Source organism: Miniopterus schreibersii, assembly GCF_964146895.1.
Source record: "Miniopterus schreibersii genome assembly, chromosome: 22".
Taxonomy (NCBI): domain Eukaryota; kingdom Metazoa; phylum Chordata; class Mammalia; order Chiroptera; family Miniopteridae; genus Miniopterus; species Miniopterus schreibersii.
Window position 1 is genome coordinate 5763206 of NC_138124.1, and position 19437 is coordinate 5782642.

Genomic DNA, 19437 nt, shown 5'->3' on the forward strand with positions numbered 1-19437 from the left:
AGAATACCCACATCCCTAATGGTTACTGTACTAGATAGCACAGATCCAAGATAATTTTAGAACAAGCTGAAGAAGCGCCTTCCTGTAATCTCTACAGGTTACTGTGGAGCATGGACTGATGGCAGATCTAGAGACAGAATGACTCATGTGTCTGCTGTGCTTGAACTGGCTCAGAAGATCATTTACAGGTTTACAGGTTATGTTAAGCTCCGTGAGAGAGAACCAGTACGGAAAGTCAGCAGTGTCACCACGCTGAAGACAAGCATGAGGCAACAAAATTAAACAAGACAGTCACGAAGTTTCAGGTAGTCTAGACCATTACAAAAAAACCAGAAAGAGTTGAGCATACTGGTTTAATATAGTAAATTTACACTCTGAAAAAAAACTATCAAATTTTTTTCTCTAGTAAGTTATATTTTTTCTTAAAACTCTAGAACAACCTGAAAAAAATCTATCCTTAAAAACTCACACTTCTCACCCAGCCGGGCGTGGCTCAGTGGTTAAGCGTCGACCTAGGATCCAGGCAATCAGGGTTCGATTCCCAGTCAGGGCACATGCCCGGGTTGCGGGCTGCAGCCGATCAATGACTCTCTCATCACTGATGTTTCTATCTCTCTCTCTCCCTCTCTTTTCCTCTCTCTGAAATCAATAAAGATATATTTAAAAAACAAACAAACAAACAAAACCCTCACACTTCTCAAAAAAAGGTACCTAAATAATCTGAGTCAATAAATTAAAATTTAAAAATACCCGGAACAAAATACCAAAAAGGCAGAGTACAGTCATCCCCCCTTATCCATGATTTCCCTTTCCACAGTTTCAGTTACCCGCCATCAACTGCAGTCTGAAAATATTAAATGGAAAATTCCAGGAATAAACAAGTTTTTTCCAGATTTTAAAAATGAAAGTTTAGTTGACATTCAATATTACACTAGTTTCAGGTATACAACATAATGATTCTACAACTATGTCCCTTATGATGTGATCACCATGACAAGTCTAGTAACCTTCCATCACCATGTAAAGTTATTACAATATTAGTAACTATATTCCCTATGTTGTACTTTACATTCCCGTAACTTATTTATTTTATAACTGGAAATCGGTACCTCTTAATCCCCTTGACCTTTAATTCACAAGTTCTGAGTACCATGATGAAATCTCGTGCTATTTCTGAAACATCTTCAGATGATATAATGTTTTTTGACAATCATACATATTTATCTATTCCAGTAGCTTCTAATCTCAGTATCCACTTAACAGTATGAGTTCCATTTTCTCAGTACTAACAAGAACTCCACTTGCAGAGTTCCCTTTACAAGGTAACTTACTCAATTCCTATCCTAATACCACATATTTCAAATGAATAAAGTGATTCATCCATTAATCTCTTACTGTGCCTAATTTATAAACTTTACCATAGGTTTAGATGTACAGGGTGGAGCAAAAGTAGGTGTACAGTTGTGAGTACATGAAACACAGAATTTATTATTTTTCTTATCCTCACCTTACGATGTTTATTGATTTGAGAGAGAGAGAGGAAGGGAGAGAAAGAGAAACATCAATGTGAGAAACATTGGTTGCCTCCCATACACGCTCCGCCCGGGGATCGAACCTGCAACCTTCTCAGTGTACGGGACGATGCTCTAACCAACTGAGCCACCAGGCCAGGGTACAGAGTTTACTTTTGTATTATTATTTATTACTGTATTACTTTCCACAAAAACAACTGCAAACCTACTTTTGTCCCACCCTCTATACAGGGTTTCGTACTATCATTGGCTTCAGGCCATCCACTGGGGGTCTTGGAATGTACCCCTCCAGGGGGATGAGGGCAGATGACTGTATAATAGAAAATGTGGAATGCACTTAAAGTAATACTTATGATGATAGAAAATTAATGAGCTAAGATCTCAACTCAAGAAAGTTGAAAATGAACAAGTGTAAGAAACGATTTATTCCGTCACTAATACAACTAAACGGGAGAGAGATGGGTTCAGGTCCTGACTCTTCCACTGACCATCTGTAGTTTTGAGAGAGCTAACCTCTCAAGGGTTCAACTCATGTGTAAAACAGAGGTAAATACCAGCAGCTCTTAGGGCCACTGTGATTATTAAATAGAGCCATGCATGCAAAGAGCTCAATATGTTACACGGCGCTATTCATGCTCTTAGTATTTAATGATCATGTCTTTAAACTAAAAGGTAATACAAGACAGCCAACTATCATACAAATTCCATTTTAAACTTCTTGAGTAGTTTAAACTATTACTCTCTCAGAGAAAGTTATTACTGTGACAGTTCTCCAGGGATAATGTATTGGAAAAACTTCATTGATGCCTGTTAGTTCCTTTGTTTGCATTTAGTAAGCTATAAAGTTAGAATTCCTGCCCAACTTCCTAGACAGTGCTGGCTGAATTTGGGGTAAATGTCTTTACGAAATTCTAACAGAATCTTTGTACAGGGATACACATCCCAGATACAGGTTATCAAGACATATCAAATTGGTCATATAAAAAATATATGAGGTTTAAATTACATACGTTTATGATATAAACTCATACGCTGACTTTTTTCTGGAATCAGAACAGTATTCTGCCTGTAGAAACTTCAGATCTGCTTTACTTTAAACAAAGTAGAAAGATTTAAACATTTAGTTTTTTGTTTATATGAAACATGAATAGGAGTGGAGTGGTTAAATCTGGAGCTTTGAGAACAGAAAGGCCAAGCCAATATTGCTTCATCTCTTTAAAAATCAGGTTTAAAATTTCTTTTCTACCAACAGCCTCCCTTTCTAGACAGAGTAGGGGAAGTAATATAGAAAACTACATTTCTTAGAAGATGAAAATTTAAAAAGACATCATAAGCAGTTCTAACTAAAGTTCAGAGATCCAATATTACGTTCTCAAAAACAATACCCTATCACTCTCTCAGACTGGACAACAGTTTTACAAAATAGTAAGCTCCCTGTCAACTTTCCTTACTCAAAAGACTACAGAGGCACAATCTTCAACAGTAACTTCCAGCTAGAGCACAACACACATACACAGAACAAATGCCAGGTTAAGAGTTAAATGGAATTTATCAGAGCAAATAATGAATGTCTTTTTGAGGAGTAGATTAACTTAAGTATATTTTCTAATTACTGCAAGTCTCCTGTGCATTAATATTGCTATATTTCATCCTGCTGCTCCTTTAAATGGCCAAATTATTTCTTATGTTTGCCAAAATGCGTTTAACTCTCTTTTCTTTTTGGAAGAGGCCCCAAAATGCAAAGCATAGTGATCTGTGCTCTTTTCTCAAACAGCTCCCTTCCTGTACTACAAATTCCCAGGCAGGGTTATGGCTAAACTGAGTTTTACGCGAATGGAGGACTTAACCTACACTTTGGTGTGAAGCTGAAAGTATGTCTCATCTGTCAGACAATGCTCCCAGCTAGGATAGCTCAGGTTTCATCAGCATTCAAGATGGCATACTGGTCATCACAGTTACACAAGCTGTCTCAGAAATGCAGTAACCACGCTGTACTTTATGTTTAAAAAAAATAACAACAATAGGGGAAACCAGGTGCTACAGGACCTATGTGAATTCTCTGTCCTATCTTTGCAATTTTTCTCTAAATCTAAAACTGTTCTAAAAAATAAAGTTTATTTAAAAAACAAAGCCAGCCAGAGCTGTGAGGTTCAGCCCAAGTTACAGAAAGATTCCTTGAAGCACCTTCTAAAGTTATGAGAATTTAAATTAAGTTATTAAAATGTTCTTCTGTAGAAGATGTTAGTACTCATAATCTTAGGACCTAAAGTGAACAAAGGGATGGAATAACATATGCTAAATGATCAGTTATCCATAGAATAAACACTTCCTTCTATTATATGTCTTATTTTCTCTGACATTCATGTGCATGTTTATATCTAAAGCTATTCATGAGAAAGTAAATTAGCTTTTATATGAAAGAATCAAAAACACAGTTAGACTAACAATAAAAATTTAGAATGGTTTTATTCCTCTCAAGTTACCACACCAAAATGGCTACAACAAAGAGTTTCTGTCTACTCTTATTGATTTTCATGCCAGCTATTAAATTGGATTGACAAGACATGTCAATATATCATCAGTGGAATGCTTTTAAAGTTACTATATATATATATATATATATATATATATATATATATATATATATATATATATATAACGAATTCAATAGACTATCCAAAACTTACAAATTTTAACTTTATATATAAAATGGTAACATACCAAAAATTCAGTGATATAGTCCTCTGAAATAAGTATTTAGAGAAATCAGTCTAATAAAAATTAGCTAAGAAATGAATCAAAGACAAAATTAGAGCTCAAAGATACAACTAATTTTTAGCAAACAAGTTTTTAACTACTGCACAACCAATTTATACATCCAAACCACAGTTTATAAATTCTGCAACTTCTCCTTTGTCATTTTAAGCTTCACTGTGAGAACTCTCATCATCCAGGCCATGTAATTACCTTTAAGAAGCATGTGTAGGGTGTTCTGTGGACTACAGGTCCACACAGCACTTCTCTTTGTCCCCTTGGGAACGGAACATCAATCGCTTTCAGCTAAATGCACTCACATATGAATATTTTAGTACAATTTAATGCTTCTATAGCAAACCCAAAGGAATAAAGCATCAATTTGTGAACACATTTCTTTGGGAGCTAAAAGCCAAGCTGGATAATGCAGTATGAAAAGAGTCGTCAATCTGTAGCTTTTTAGCAAGTCAGGAAAGCAGTCCATAAATTCAGTCCCAGCTGTATACAAATAGCTCCATAAAGTTTGTTCCTACACATACTTTCGAACACTAGTGAGTTTTCAAAAGAGAGCCCCAGAATCAAAATTACTTGTGTTGGTCAATTCTCCCAAAACTGCTTCTTCATCTAGTAACTACTCACTATCAGAATTATAACCTGTTATGGTTATAACAGGACCACTAACCTGTTAGTAAAATACCAAGATGCAGACAAAGTAATCTACCACCACAAAGAAGATGCACTAAATGTAAAAACTCATTTCCCTGGCAACAGGTAACGGATTCTTTAATGACAACAATATGTCTCTATGTCTAGATGGTTAGGATAGGTAAAGTCATCAACAGTTTCCAAAGACAATCCAGATATTGGCCAACGCTGGTATTTTCTAAAGACAATCTACTGGCCAAGGCTTAAAAAGCCATACTAACTCTAGTCATGGCATAAATCTGACAAGGTATTAAGCTCAACAAATATTTATTAACGTGCTAACAAAATCCAATGACACTTTCAGACATCAGTTAAAGAAATAAGAATTCAGTAATATCTATCTGTTCAGGATTTCCAAAAAAACCCCCACAAAACATAAAATTTACCAATTTAATCATTAAGTGACTTGGCATTAAGTATATTTGCCTTATTAGGCAATCATTACCACTAGCATCTCCAGAACTGCAAAACTGTAAAAAAATTGAAAATACCAACATTCAGAGAGGATGAGAGAAAAGGTAACTTTTTAAAAACTGATTTTAGAGAGAGGAAGGGAGAGAGAGAAACAATGACAATCGCACGCTCCAACCAGGGGATCGAACCCGCAACCTGGGTATGTGCCCTGACCGGAAATCAAACCCAGCACATTTTGGTATATGGGGACAATGCTCCAACCAACTGAGCCACATTGGCCAGGGCAAGGTAACTTTAACTTTATTTTTATTTTTAACACTATTAGATGTTCCCCTCCCCCTCCCCCGCTCTTGGCCCCCCTCCATGCAGCCCCCACCCCTCTGGCCATCACCACACTGTTGTCTGTGTCTACTGGTTATGCATATCCATTTTCTGCCTAATCCCTTCACCTTCTTTCATCCACTTCCCCCTCCCCTCTGACAGCTGTCAGTCTGTTCATGCATCCATGCCTCTGCACAGCAAAGGAAACCATCAACGAAATGAAAGGACAACCAACTGAATGGGAGAAAATATTTGCAAATCATATCTGATAAGGGGTTCATATCCAAAATATATAAATAACTCATACAACTCAACAGTAAAAAACCAAATAATCCAATTTAAAAATGGGAAGACATACAGATGGCCAACAGGCACATGAAAAGGTGCTTAACATCACTCATCTGCAGGGAAATGCAAATCAAAATCACACACAGTGCTATTTCTTTTTTTAACTTTTCAACTTTTTGTAAGTTTGAAATTATTCCAAATTAAAAGTTAATTTAAAAAAATAAAAAAGAATGAAGTCTTTTTTTGCAACAGTAAGCTACAGACTGGTGGTTCCATATCACTGGGTCAGAATTCTTACAGGGAACATGAATCCATAAACATACCAGGAATTGTTCCATACATATGTGTTCAATAATATTCTATATGTATGTGTAAACTGCTGTGAATGATAAAATAAAAATGTCTTTAAAAGTGTAACTAAATTCATAGAATCTTCTGGATATTAGTTGTTTTCTCAAAAAACTGACAAAATGTGTCCCCTTACTTGAATAGGGAACTTCTCACTATTTGTGGTGATGCTTTTCAGAACTAGTACAAAATGTGAACAAGAGGCTTCTAGTAGAGAACACAGATCAAAATTTAATAAAGATAAATGAAAGTACTATGTTCAGTTTTAAACACAAAGAAATGCTGCATTTTTAGTAGACAAGGGAGACATGGTTCAATAGCAGGCATTAAAGTGTTGGGGAGAGAAGACAGAGCTTTAGGATGTCCACAAGTGTAATACATGCCAACAATGGGATATGGCTGCCAAGAAGCTAATGCAATATTTAGTAACATTAATTAAAATATTATTTGGGAAGACAATAATCCAACTCTGTACTAGTCAGAGCAATGTGAAGTAATGCATTCAATTCTGGGCCTCAGGACTCCTGCTTACAGCCCTGAGGGAATAACTGTATCAGACCTACCCTCCTGTGCAGGAAAACTACGAAACCTGGTTAAAATAGAGACAGTAACTGTTTAAGTACACTGGAGAGCAACCAAGATGGGCAGCACTTGAGAGGCCAGCATTCTGTAGGGAGGGAGGCATAAGATGAGCCCACCATATATCTCTATTTGTTCCCAGTCAGAAAGCAGCCACTTTGGATAAAATCCTGCAGTCTTATCAGTTGAGGAAACACACAGAAGATAGTATTTGCAGTTCACACATTAGATGGAAAGGAAGGAAAAAAATCCCAGAGGGAGAACCACAAACTGCTCCCATACTCTACTCAAAACTCTGGCTGACCCCTGCATCAGACATGTGTGAAGTGGGCTCTAAGCCACCAGGCTCGGACTAAAAGAGAAGACAGAGTTTGGAGTTTGAGTTCTGCCAACTGAACTGCCTGCTAAAACAAAAAGATAATCTTCTCAATAGGAATATAACAGAATCCATAATCTCTACACATTTAATGTCTGTAAGTCCAAAAGTACTAGGACTGCGATTCTCAAAATATGGTTTACATACCCTTTGAAGCCCCAAGACCCTTTCAGGGGTCTTCGAGGTCAAGACTATTTCACAGTTATTTGCTCAGGATGCCACTGCCCCTGTAACTGTACATTGAATGTGATTTTCGCTTTTCATAAAAGCCAAAAATACTCTTCAGATTTTTTTCAGTCAAGGAAAGAATCCTAATGTAGGGCTTTCATAAAAGCAAAGTGGCTTGACACAAACTTTCAAACAGCAGGGGATACCTGTATCTTATTTTGAAATACATAAAAAAACCCTCATTTTCCTCCACAAGATAAAGATTTAAAGTGGCTGAGAATCCTACTTACTGAAAACTTGTATCAACTAAGAAATATGGGTAATCATTAGGTATTATTGCCGATTCAACTTTGAAACCAAAACATTCGTTTTGTACGTTCCGGACAGGTTTAACTGAAGAACTTTCTAGTATCACTTATCTTCAGAATTTTCTGAATTTCATGCAACTAGACAAAATACAGAAATAAAGCAGGTGTTCAGGAAGATGTAAGACTACAACTCATCACAGCTCCCAATTTCAATATTCTGTGTTCATTACTATAGATTCATTGTTTTTACTGATTGTTTTTAAAATATATAGGCTTTATGGCAAATAAATGTCAATATGAACTTATAAAGTCCATTAACTATAAAATGCTGCTTTTACCAATTTTATATTTTGTGTAATATGAATTTGACAAGTGTTCCACTCCTTTAAAAAATCTGAAAAACAGTGGTGGATTTAAGAACAGCTTAGCACTTACTGAGACCAAGAAATCCACAGACCTTGTGAAGAGAACATATTTACCATGGTCATGACTAACTGCTTAAGTACGTGGAACAGGACATGAATCACTGACATGAGTGTTCAACAAATATATACAGTTCTTATCCCCCCATAACTTCACATAGCATATTTTATTGCAGTACTTACTGGTGCTACTATTTTCCCTGTCTGTCCAACTTGCATGTCATTGGGAACAAAGCCAGCATCAACAGCAGCACGAGAAGCACCAACTAAGGGGGAAAAAGGTGTCATTTTTTAAGCCTGATTATTCAGGTAGCTGGGATATTCAGATAATTATAAAAAACAAAAAACAAAACAAAACCCACACACTGATATAGTACAGTTAGAAATTTATTTTATTAAGGTCTTACTTTAAACCACTAAGGTCAATCCCCTTCATTTCTCAATGACTTTTAGCTTCTGGGTCACTGTCACGTTCTTGAATACTAGTCTTAATTCTTGGCGATTTTAACACTTTGGATTCTTAGTTCCTTAAGCAATTCTCCTCCAGCTGTGTTGTCCTCCACGCTACCTCAGCCACACCCATGGCCGTATCCCCGACCTTTCCACTACCAATACCCCTCGATAATTGCCATTCCCAACGTCTCTCTGTGACCTCCTCTTTCTAGATGACTTCCTTTAGTACCTAATTCCAATGATCCTCTGACCTCTCTGGGACCTACAGTTCTATTCCCTGTCCCTCTCCCCCTTCATATGTTCGTTCTTTCTTTACCCGGCTTCGGCAGGGGCAAGTGCGGGAGGCAGCTAATTGATGTCTCTCTCACATCGGTGTTTTTCTCTCTCTCTCTCCTTTCCACTCTCTCTAAAAAGCAATGGGAAAAAAAAATATCCTCAGGTGAGGATTAAAAAGAAAAAAAGAGTAAAATAAATATTCTCAGTTGAATACTATACAAAGAAGTCAATAATCATGCTTTTATTCAGACAAAGCCATTACTGTTTCTATGAGTACATATATTAGGTTATATAAAAGCAACAGCCCGGCGAGGCATGGCTCAGCGGTTGAGCATGGACCTAGGATGCAGAAGACTGCTGGTCTGGGCACATGCCCGGGTTGTGGGCTTGATCCCCAGCCGATCAAAGACTCTCTCATCATTGATGTTTCTCTCTTCTCTTCCTCTCCCTTCCTCTCTGAAATCAATAAATATATATTAAAAAAAAAAAAAAAAAGCAATAAAAGCATAAAAAAAGCCTAGGAAGTTATACACCAAACTCTTAAAAGGGAGCCCTGGCCGGGTGGCTCAGTTGGTTGGAGCATCGTCCTGTACACCAAAAAGTTGTGGGTTCGATTCCTGGTCAGGGCACATACCTAGGTTGCAGGTTCAATCCCCAGTCAGGGCACGTACGGGAGGCAACTGCTCTCTCTCTCTCTCACTCTTCCCCCCGCCAAAATCAATTTTTAAAAAACCATATCCTCAGGTGAGGATTAAAAAAAGTCTTAAAAGGGATAGGATAGAATTGAGACTTTTCATAAAAAGACTATATTCATATAATAGTTGAATAAATAAAAATTAAAATATTCTAAGTTTTCAAAAAATATCATTACATTCTCATCAATACATTTTTTTAAAAATTTATTTTTAATTACATTTGGAATACTATATTAGTTTCAAGTATACAACACAGTGATACAATATTTTTATACCTCACAAAGTAATTACCACAGTAAGTCTAGTAGCCATCTGTCCCCATACACAGTAATTACCATATTACTGACTTAGTCCCTATGCTGTGGTTTACATCCCTGTGACTTATTTAATACTCTCTAGGTCCATGCATGTTGCTGCAAATGGCAAGATTTCATTCTATTTTATGGGTCAGTAAATCATTAATACACTCTTAATAACAAGTTCTACCTTTCCTATAAGTAATTATAATTTTAAAATAATGTTAAATGTTCATTTCAATTTCTATGAGAGATTTACATTAGATCACCAATAAAGAGAAAAACACCGGCATTCCTGAATCTGAAGTAGGCACTGAAGCTAACATTTACATTTTCTTAAAAATGGAAAAAACTAGTAAGATCTGGAAAATGTGTGTCACATAAATAATAAAAAACAATGAAGACTCCCACCCCTCACTGAATGCTGTACCATTTACTTAGAGACTAAGAAAAACTGTTTTAGAGAGAAAACTTAAAAACTAGAAAAAGTAAAATAATTTTCAGCCTTGAGTGACACAGATAAATGAAATAATAAAGAAAAATTATCTTCAACAAAAAGGGAACATTTTCTACAAAGGAAAACAACTTTACCTGCAGCATGTAGTTGATCTGCCAAATCATATAACAACTTAAAGTTCTCTCCACTCTTCAAACCCCGACCTCATTAAAAAAAAAAAAAATTAGGCAAATATAAAGGCCATTCTACAAAAATTTTGCAACTTTGTACACCCGAGTGATCTCTGCATTACACAACTGTCATATTAAGCACTCCACCTCTTCCAAGAAGCCTTTTCTGACTTCACCAGTGATGCTCCTATATTTCTGTAGAGCATTCAATACTGCTGTAATTAACCAGAGTTAACTAATGATATAATCGATCTTTAAATCAGTCTTCTCCATTAGAAAACTCTCTAACTGCAGGATGCCTATCTATCTTGGTCACTGCTATTCCACAGTATTCAGCAAAACTTCACTGAATGACTGAAAGTATTTATTTGAATGGAAATCATTCCACTAGTCTTCCAACTCCTTAACAGTCAGAACCCCTGCTCTCCCCTCTTTGTTTCTCCAGGACTTTGCAATGGGCCTGGCATAGAACAGACACCCAATAAACATTTCTTGAATAAATGAGTCAGATATATCTTTTCAAAACATTAAATTATTTCCTCTCAATGCCCCTTGCCAATGTAAGGATGTTTGGAAGTTTAGTTTGTTTGATGTTTATTTTGTAATGATTTTAAAATCATAGCAGACTATAAAAAAAAGTGTGCTTTTCCTAAAAAAGGAGCACGATATACAAAAAGAAGCAAGCTTGTGCAATATTAACAGCTTTGATATTAAATGTGAAGAAATTTTCAAAGAGTTATTCATAGAAACCGACCTGTAAAAACACTGCAGGCTGAAACAAAGTATGAAGGGTGGCAATCATACAACATGGCGCTGAGATTCCCACTAATTCTTTCTATGATTCAGAAGCCAACCACACTCTTCAGAATAACTGGGCAGTCAGTCAGTAAAACAAAGATACTAAGTTGCAAAGTTATGTTGATGAGATCTCTACTATGCTCCCCTGGGCCAGGAACACAGATTTGCAACAGAAAGCTCAAATTGTGTATTAAGCTCCTGATTTCATTTTCCTAATTGACAAAATGGGAATAATACTTGCAATTTACCTACTTCTTACATTTGAAAAAAAAAATCTGTGCTCCTTTAAAATAAACATTAATAAAATCAAAGTATTTTAACTTGACATCTTTTAAAATTAATACATTACAAATCTCACTTACCACCAGATACCACCACTTTGGCACCAGTTAGCTCTGGTCGATCACTTTTGGTTAATTTCTGGTCCAGCCATTCTGATATCCCCACCGGGGAAGTACTTGATGCTATATATATTGATATATATAACAAAACAATGACTATAAATTCATGTTCTAAAATAATAATAATTTGTAAGAGAAGCACACAAAAAATTAATTCCATGAAATTCAAGTTTGTTAGTTACTGTAAATTTTTTGTGCTCCCACTTTCATTCTCTTTGATTTTTTGAAAGACTTAAAGGGACTAGATTCCAGCCTTCACCTCATTAGCTGTATTACTTTTGAGAAGTCATTTAATTATGAAATTAATTAAACCAATAAAACTGAAATAACCCTGTCTATGTAGTTCAAATAAGATACTATACACGTTAGAGTGTAACACTCGCTATCCACTTACTATTACATGCTTCCATTATACAGAATCTCCGAAGTATCATAATAGGAACACAGAGAGAGGAGACCAAAAATTTTAACATCAACATAGCACATTAATCTTAAGGGACCTTCTCTCTCCCACACCTTTAATCTACCAAAACAGTTATCCTAGTAACAAAAATGATATGAAATAGACATTATAAATATTTCTTACTTTTGTGTAAGATTAGAAATACCATTTAGACTGAGCTCTCAAGTTCTCTGCATTAGAAATTTAACTAGAGACAATCTCTTATACTCACCTATGAACAGAAAAACAAGAAACAAAAACAAATACAAACTGCAAATGAACACTCACCCTTTTCTGAACTGGCACTACCTCCACTTGTTGCTGCAGCTTCAAAAGCTGTTCCTCGGACAGAAAACACCTTCACTTTTTCATCACACTTCACTGTACATAAAGCATTTCCTGAAACACACAGTTTATTTAAAAACACACACAAAAGAAAAACAGGAAAGACAACAAAGAAGTATTCCTCTGGTTCAGAATACACAAGTATTCCTCTGGCTTCATAAACACAAGGCAGAAATAAGTGTGAGCTACTTGTCTCCTACCTCTACTAAGTAGGGAAAAAAGGCCATAACACTAAAGAAACATATCAGTAAATATCTAACCTTGCATATCTTTAAAAATAGGACCAGTGCTGACCTGCCTAGAAGCAATTAACTGAAAGAGGAAACCACACTAATACAGCACACTCTTCCTAAAAGGAATATAAAGAAAAGCTTCCTTTTCAAAAAACAGCACAATCAGAAACTCAATAGTATGAGCTGCAACAACCTGAGAATGAAGCTACCATGCATGTTAAGGGAAGACAGAAGGGCATAAAGATAATAGGGCATAAAGAATAAGAAGTGTGGCCCTGGCTGGTATGACTCGGTTGCTTGGGCATCTTCCCATGCACCAAAGGGTTGCTGGATCGATTCCCCGTCAGGGTACGTGCCTGAGGTTGTGGGCTTGATCCCCAGTAGAGGGGCGGGCAGAAGGCAGCCGACAGATGTTTCCCTCTCACATCAATGTTTCTCTCTCTCTCTAAAAATCAATGAAAATATTAAAAAAAACACACCAAGAAGTGTGATGCACTGAGATTTTAAGGTACTGAGACATTTCTTATGAACTATCAATCACATTAAGGGTGACCTAAACTATGATAGACCAACTATTTCCTCTCAAACACTACTAAAGATTAAAGATCTGTTTTGAGAGTGACCATTTATCTTGAAACACACCTCAATCAGAAAGAATTCACAATCTTTTCCTACCCCACCAGACACCAGTGTGCTTAGCCAAAGATCAATCAACTTAGAGACACTGAAATGAATTTCTCAATACAGATGGACATGGAAGAGAGGCAGCAAAGAAGACTGAGAATGCTATTTTCTTTTAAATAGAAAGTTTTGCTTTTCCAGGTGCCACTTACAAAATGTATTGAACAGTGAATCCAATTTTTATTGATCGCTGGAAAAATCTCACTGCGTAAACTGAATGACCAGGAAGGAAAGTATTGTGCTCTGGGTTGTGCTCAGAGAGAATGTCCTGTCACAGTCTAGCAGCAACACTAAGGTTTTTCTCAGAAACCTTTAAGATGATCCACTCAAAGCAAGGGTATGAGTTTTTTTTAAATCCTAACTTTGAGATTAATTTCTGCTTTTAAAATTTACAAAAATTTAACATTTTAATTAACTATTTTCCTTGGGTACTCACCTGCATAAATAGTTCTCACAAATGTGTCAGGTGACTTGATCGCAATGATGTCAGAAATTGGGGCAACATCAAGTTTGGCTGCTATTCTGGGCAAAAGGTTCTAAAAGCAAAATATGCAGTAAGTTACACACACACATGCTGATGAATGGCTATAAACTACCAGCAATAACATTCTCTAAATGCATATTCTATAGAAATTTTAATTCAAATATTTTATATTTCATATACATCTTTAGACACTACACCTTCAAGCACAACTTTTTGGGTAGTCTTTGAAATCAAGAAACAGTCTATCATTACTCTAACTACATTAAGAATTTATGAGTTTTACATTTTAATAAATCACCTTAACTCAGTATGTTGAATTATGAGATGATATCCTCTTTAATGAACATCACTTACAAAGTATGACAGTTATATATTACTGAATTTAGATGAGAAAAGATAGGAAAATATTTAGAATAGTAAAATTCTCAAACTAAGAATATACTTGTATGTATTTACTTGATGTATATAAAATATTTCAAAGGGGATAAAAGAAAAGAAAGCTAGGATAACACCCATGGCCACAGAGAGAAAGAAAAAACCCACTGACAAAACTCCTTCTCTTGCCCACCACCCAATCTGTCTTTTTAAAAAAAAAAGAAAATTTTTTTTTTATAATATGTTTTTACTTATTTCAGGGAGAGGGAGAGGGAGAGAGAGATAGAAGCATCAATGAGTCATCAACTGGCTGCCTCCTGTATGCCCCCTATTGGGGGATCAAAGGCCATAACCCAGGCATGTACCCTGACCAGGAATCGAACCAGTGACCTCTTGGTTCATAGGTTGACACTCAACCACTGAGCCACACTGGCTGAGCAACTTATTTTATTTTTTTTTAAAATCTCTGTATAGACCACTACCAATCTGATAGCACATTCTTTCTTCAGACATATCACAATGCACATAACCAGATTACAGTTTTTTTACCCTAAGGATGTCTTCAATCACCACACGACCCTTCCCAAATCCCCCAAGTTGATAGAATTTGGCCTTTTTAAATATACATCCATCAGCCCTAGCTGGTTTGGCTCAGTGGTTAGAGCATCAACCTGCAGACTAAGGATTCCAGGTTCAATTCCGGCCAAGGGCACATACCTGGGTTGCAGGCTCAATCCCCAGCCCTGGTCGAAGTGGGAAACCAATCGATGTCTCTCCCTCACATCAATGTTTCTATTTCTCTCTCTCTCCCCTTCCACTCTCTGAAAACCAGTGGAAAAATCCACACCTTCCTCGAGCGATGATTAAATATATATATATATTATATATGTATGTATATATGTATGGATATATGTGTGTATATATATATCTCCATCCATCAGTCACCCAAATAAACCATCTCTTAAGATGGGTAACAAATACAAATGACATTCATAGACACAGAGACAGTTCAAGAAGTTCTTAAAGAAAAATAATTTTTTTAAGTAGCCTCCATGACAAAACTTGAAAATCTGGAAGTGGCATTCCAATAAATTATGACAAAATCTTAAAAGAAAAATTAAAGACCTGGAGATTGTATTTTTATTTACTTTTTAATATTTATTTTTATTGATTTCAGAGAGAGGAAGGGAGAGGGAGCAATGATGAGAGAGTGCCCTGACAGGGAATTGAACCATGACCTCCTGGTTCACATATCGACAATCACTGAGCCATACAGGCCAGGCTGGAGATCGTGTTTTAACAGAAATTATAACAAAATCTTGAAATATATTTTAGCATAACAACCTCATTAATTCAGAAAACCAAGATTAGCTATCGAAAGTCTGTTGTACAATTTCATCACAATGAAATCTAACCCTTCTGAGTAGTAATGTCAGAGCCCACACTCTCCATCTCCTCACCTTTCCAAAGGCAGACGCTCCTGCACAGATGTGTGTGTAACTGAACTGCTTCTGAGTTGCCAAAACCAATGGTGTCAGTTCCTCTGAGAATCAAAAACATCTGATAAATATATTTCATAATATTTTCATATTCATATATTCAAGAATCATTTAGACATTACATTTTTTTCCACTGGAAAAACTTACCTGGGAGAAGACCTTTGTATGCATCATGCTGAGCCACCAGAACTTTTGCCACACCTTCTACTTTGCAGAGATCTTGTGCCACCTATGATTAAGAGTTTTTAGTTATCCATGTAACAGAAAGATGCAAATAGAGCCACCACTACAAGTATCAACAGAGCATACAATCTTAAAGGGCAACTGTAAGAACTGTTCTTATCAGAAAAAGGGCTACTTAGAAATAAAAAAAATCTATATTCTTTAACATAGAAAACCTATGTCAATTGATCTTACTACAAATTGACCTTAAATAAAAATTTCTGCATTAAAAAGGAAACATACTAATTGATAAACCAAAATCAATAAAGCTCTCTAGTCAAATTAAATTGTACACTGTGCTCTTTATTTTATTCCATGCAACTGCAAGTTCATTATTTTAGAAATAGTGAAAATGAGGCAATGATTAGGTTCTCTTTGTTTCTCACAACAATAACACAGTCAATACATTTCAGACTTAGGGTTTCCTAGGGGTAAAGAACAGAATCCAGCCATACTGGTTTACAGGTCAAGGCACTTTATTTAGCAATAATAATTTCTACTGATATTAAAATTAGTGTATCTGGGCAAGACCGAAATCTTGTATCAGTCCATTCATTGTCAACTACTGAGTTCCTTCCTGCCCACCTATATATATTTATCTATAATGAATTTATAGATTTTAATTCCTCATTTTTCCTGTGTAGATCAGAATGGGGTTCTGGGAGAGCCTTTTGACCCCTCAGATTTCCTGTATACAAAGGCAATTAGAATTCCCCCTTTTCACTCTCCTTAATTACAGCATGGCTGCCTTCTGCTTTAGCAGAAACATTGCCATAATATTACAGTCTTCTGTCTTCTTGTTTACCTCCATGCTGATTCACTGATGAGTAGGCAAAAAAGGCTGTGTCTCCTGCCCCCCTCAAAGGATGGTAAGGTTGCAACAATATTCACTGAGGAAAGGATGCAGTGCAAAGTATCTCTGCTGAATCAAGTACTCACTGGCAGGCTACTAGCAAAACTATCTTTTTATTACCAGTGAAAGCTTCTTGCACTACACAGAAAAATCACCTGCTGCGTTTGCTGCATAAAACAGTGCACAATTAAAATCTGCCTGGGCTACTAACAGTCTCCTTATACACGCACTGATTGCTTTTCTTTAAGAATAGAACGCGACAGGACACTAAAATTATAACTGAACAGATTATTTTTGCTTTGATTTTTCTCAAACTAGTGTAAATAAAATAGCATTTCAAATATTTTAAAAATAATATTAGAATAATTATTTAAAATCACAGCAAATAAACAATCAAACCCAGAACTTGTATATCTGAAAGCCAGGCAACCAAATGAAAGCACAGCCCTATCATCATACACTGTGGTTAGTGTCAAGTACATAAGATTCAGTAGTTAGCACACTTTAGGAAAAGAAATCCACATAATTTAACCCAAAACCTGTGAGAACACATTCTTGTAAGGTATCAATGTTATGTAAGAAATTAGAAGCGACACTGGCATTCTGAGCCTCATTATATCACATGGTCTGCATCAATGCCATTTCAATAAAATGGCATTTCAATGCCATTTCATAATAAATTTCCATAAAAAGAAAAGGAAACATGCTGTCTCCAAATTTCTTCCTCTATGGTCCAAGCCCCCAATCACATACTCAGCAACCCGTGTGTGGTGTGGGAGGGAACTGGAGGTTCAAGGTGCATAAGCTTAATTGAAGCATGATTTCACCTGCACTGTAGTCCAGTGCAACAGACCCTGCAAACCAGGGGGTAAACTTACAAAGCTGTCACTGTCTTATTCCAACAACAGCAAAAACGAGGAACATCTTTTCATACAAACTATCACTTGGAAAGTATAGTACTACTTGCATTTGAGTTCTTACACCAATTAAAAAGTAACACCCATGATACTTTGTCCAGATTTACCACTTTCAGGAATTAAAAGCAATTAGCAAGTATATTCATCAATACAAAAAAGGAATCGGCTATTAACCTCTGAGGGGACTCAAATATTATCATTCTACTTGGTACCTGATGGCACATGATGGTGCCAGTGGAGCTAAATCAAGTATTCTACCTCATTTCAAAAGATAAAATGCTTAGTGAGCAAACTTAGTTTTCCCCCACACACAGTAATGGTTGTGACATTGGCCATTTAATGAGGATTAGAGCCCAGTTTGGGTTACAGTCCTCACCATAATTCTCTGTTGCCATCTTTCCCTGTCTCTTGATGGAGATTATATTTGCTATGATTGACCTTAAAAATTTCTCACCTTGTCACATTTGGTTCCAGCTATTAAGCAGGACACTTCACCTCCAAGACGTTTGGCTGCAGTGATAGTATTTAATGTAATGGGTGCTACGGTATCGTTTGCATGCTCAGCTATTACCAGGGTACTCTGAAATCGCAGCAATAAGGCCTAAAAAGAGGAAGAAAATGGAAAAGAATCTCATAGAACACATAGTTGTTGGGTTTTTTTACTGATTGCTAAGCATGTGTGCTTTAAAGAAAACTGTACACAATACTCAGTTCTATAAACATGTTTATAAAACACTTGCTCAACAGCAAAACTAGGCTATTGTGTCTATCACTCTATTACCAATATTCATACCTAATAAGAACAAAAAATGCAAATTAGTGTTCCGCTGTTAGGAAATTTTAAAAATTATTTCAAAACAATTTTCCCATTAATCTATGTTCAATGAGAAACTCATTATATATAAATTTAAAATCCTTAAGCAGAACATGTTAGTATCAAAGTAGAAAACAAACTACCACCAATTACATTCACTGGTCAAAAAGGAAAAACAGACATCAAAGGCCTCTTTTCCAGCTCAAAAGTTCAATAACCCTAAAATCCTACTTTAAGTAGAAGAGTGGTATAGAATACCACTAAAGATTCAAAAAGTACAGGTCCATTACTGAAAAGGTTTTTAAGCAAAAGTCACTTCGTTATTTTATCTTACGTACCATTCAGGGTTCTCTTTTTTATGGAGAAAAGGAGCCAAAATCTTAAATATTTAAAGATAACTATTGAAATACTTAATAAGGTAACTACCCAGAAAGGAATCCCAATCTCTTCAAAACACTACTTAAATAAAGATTAATTAATGTAGACTGTGTCTCTATAAATTCTTGGTTCTCAACCTTATCTGGGCCTTCAAAACTACCTGGCAATGTTACTATGATACATTTGTTGGCACTCTCACTTTTCACAGCCACTCTTTCAAATATCCTCTTCTGATATTTCTCAAACTGCCAAAACAGTCTGCTCCCTACTCTGAGAAAAGAGCCTCACTTCCTGCTTCACAATGAAAACTGAAGCCACCATAAAGGACCTGCTTTCCCTTCCTGATATCCAACACAGAAGTTCCTGCACTATCACAGTGGAAGCTTTCTAAGCACTTATGTGTACCTAACCAAGAACAGTGCATAGACTTGTT

At 36.1% G+C, this 19437-nt stretch overlaps 1 protein-coding gene across 1 annotated transcript in view; it reads right to left on the minus strand.

The window, feature by feature from the left end:
- Nucleotides 1–19437, minus strand: part of ETFA (electron transfer flavoprotein subunit alpha) — a 35227-nt gene that overhangs the window by 13174 nt on the left and 2616 nt on the right. Inside the window, exons 2-9 of the mRNA XM_081124464.1 lie at nucleotides 18267–18413; nucleotides 15968–16049; nucleotides 15782–15864; nucleotides 13899–13998; nucleotides 12492–12602; nucleotides 11723–11824; nucleotides 10527–10595; nucleotides 8399–8481 (exon numbers count right to left, since the gene is read on the minus strand). Coding sequence (XP_080980590.1) covers nucleotides 8399–8481; nucleotides 10527–10595; nucleotides 11723–11824; nucleotides 12492–12602; nucleotides 13899–13998; nucleotides 15782–15864; nucleotides 15968–16049; nucleotides 18267–18413 — 777 coding nt within the window. The remainder of the gene's footprint in view (nucleotides 1–8398; nucleotides 8482–10526; nucleotides 10596–11722; nucleotides 11825–12491; nucleotides 12603–13898; nucleotides 13999–15781; nucleotides 15865–15967; nucleotides 16050–18266; nucleotides 18414–19437) is intronic.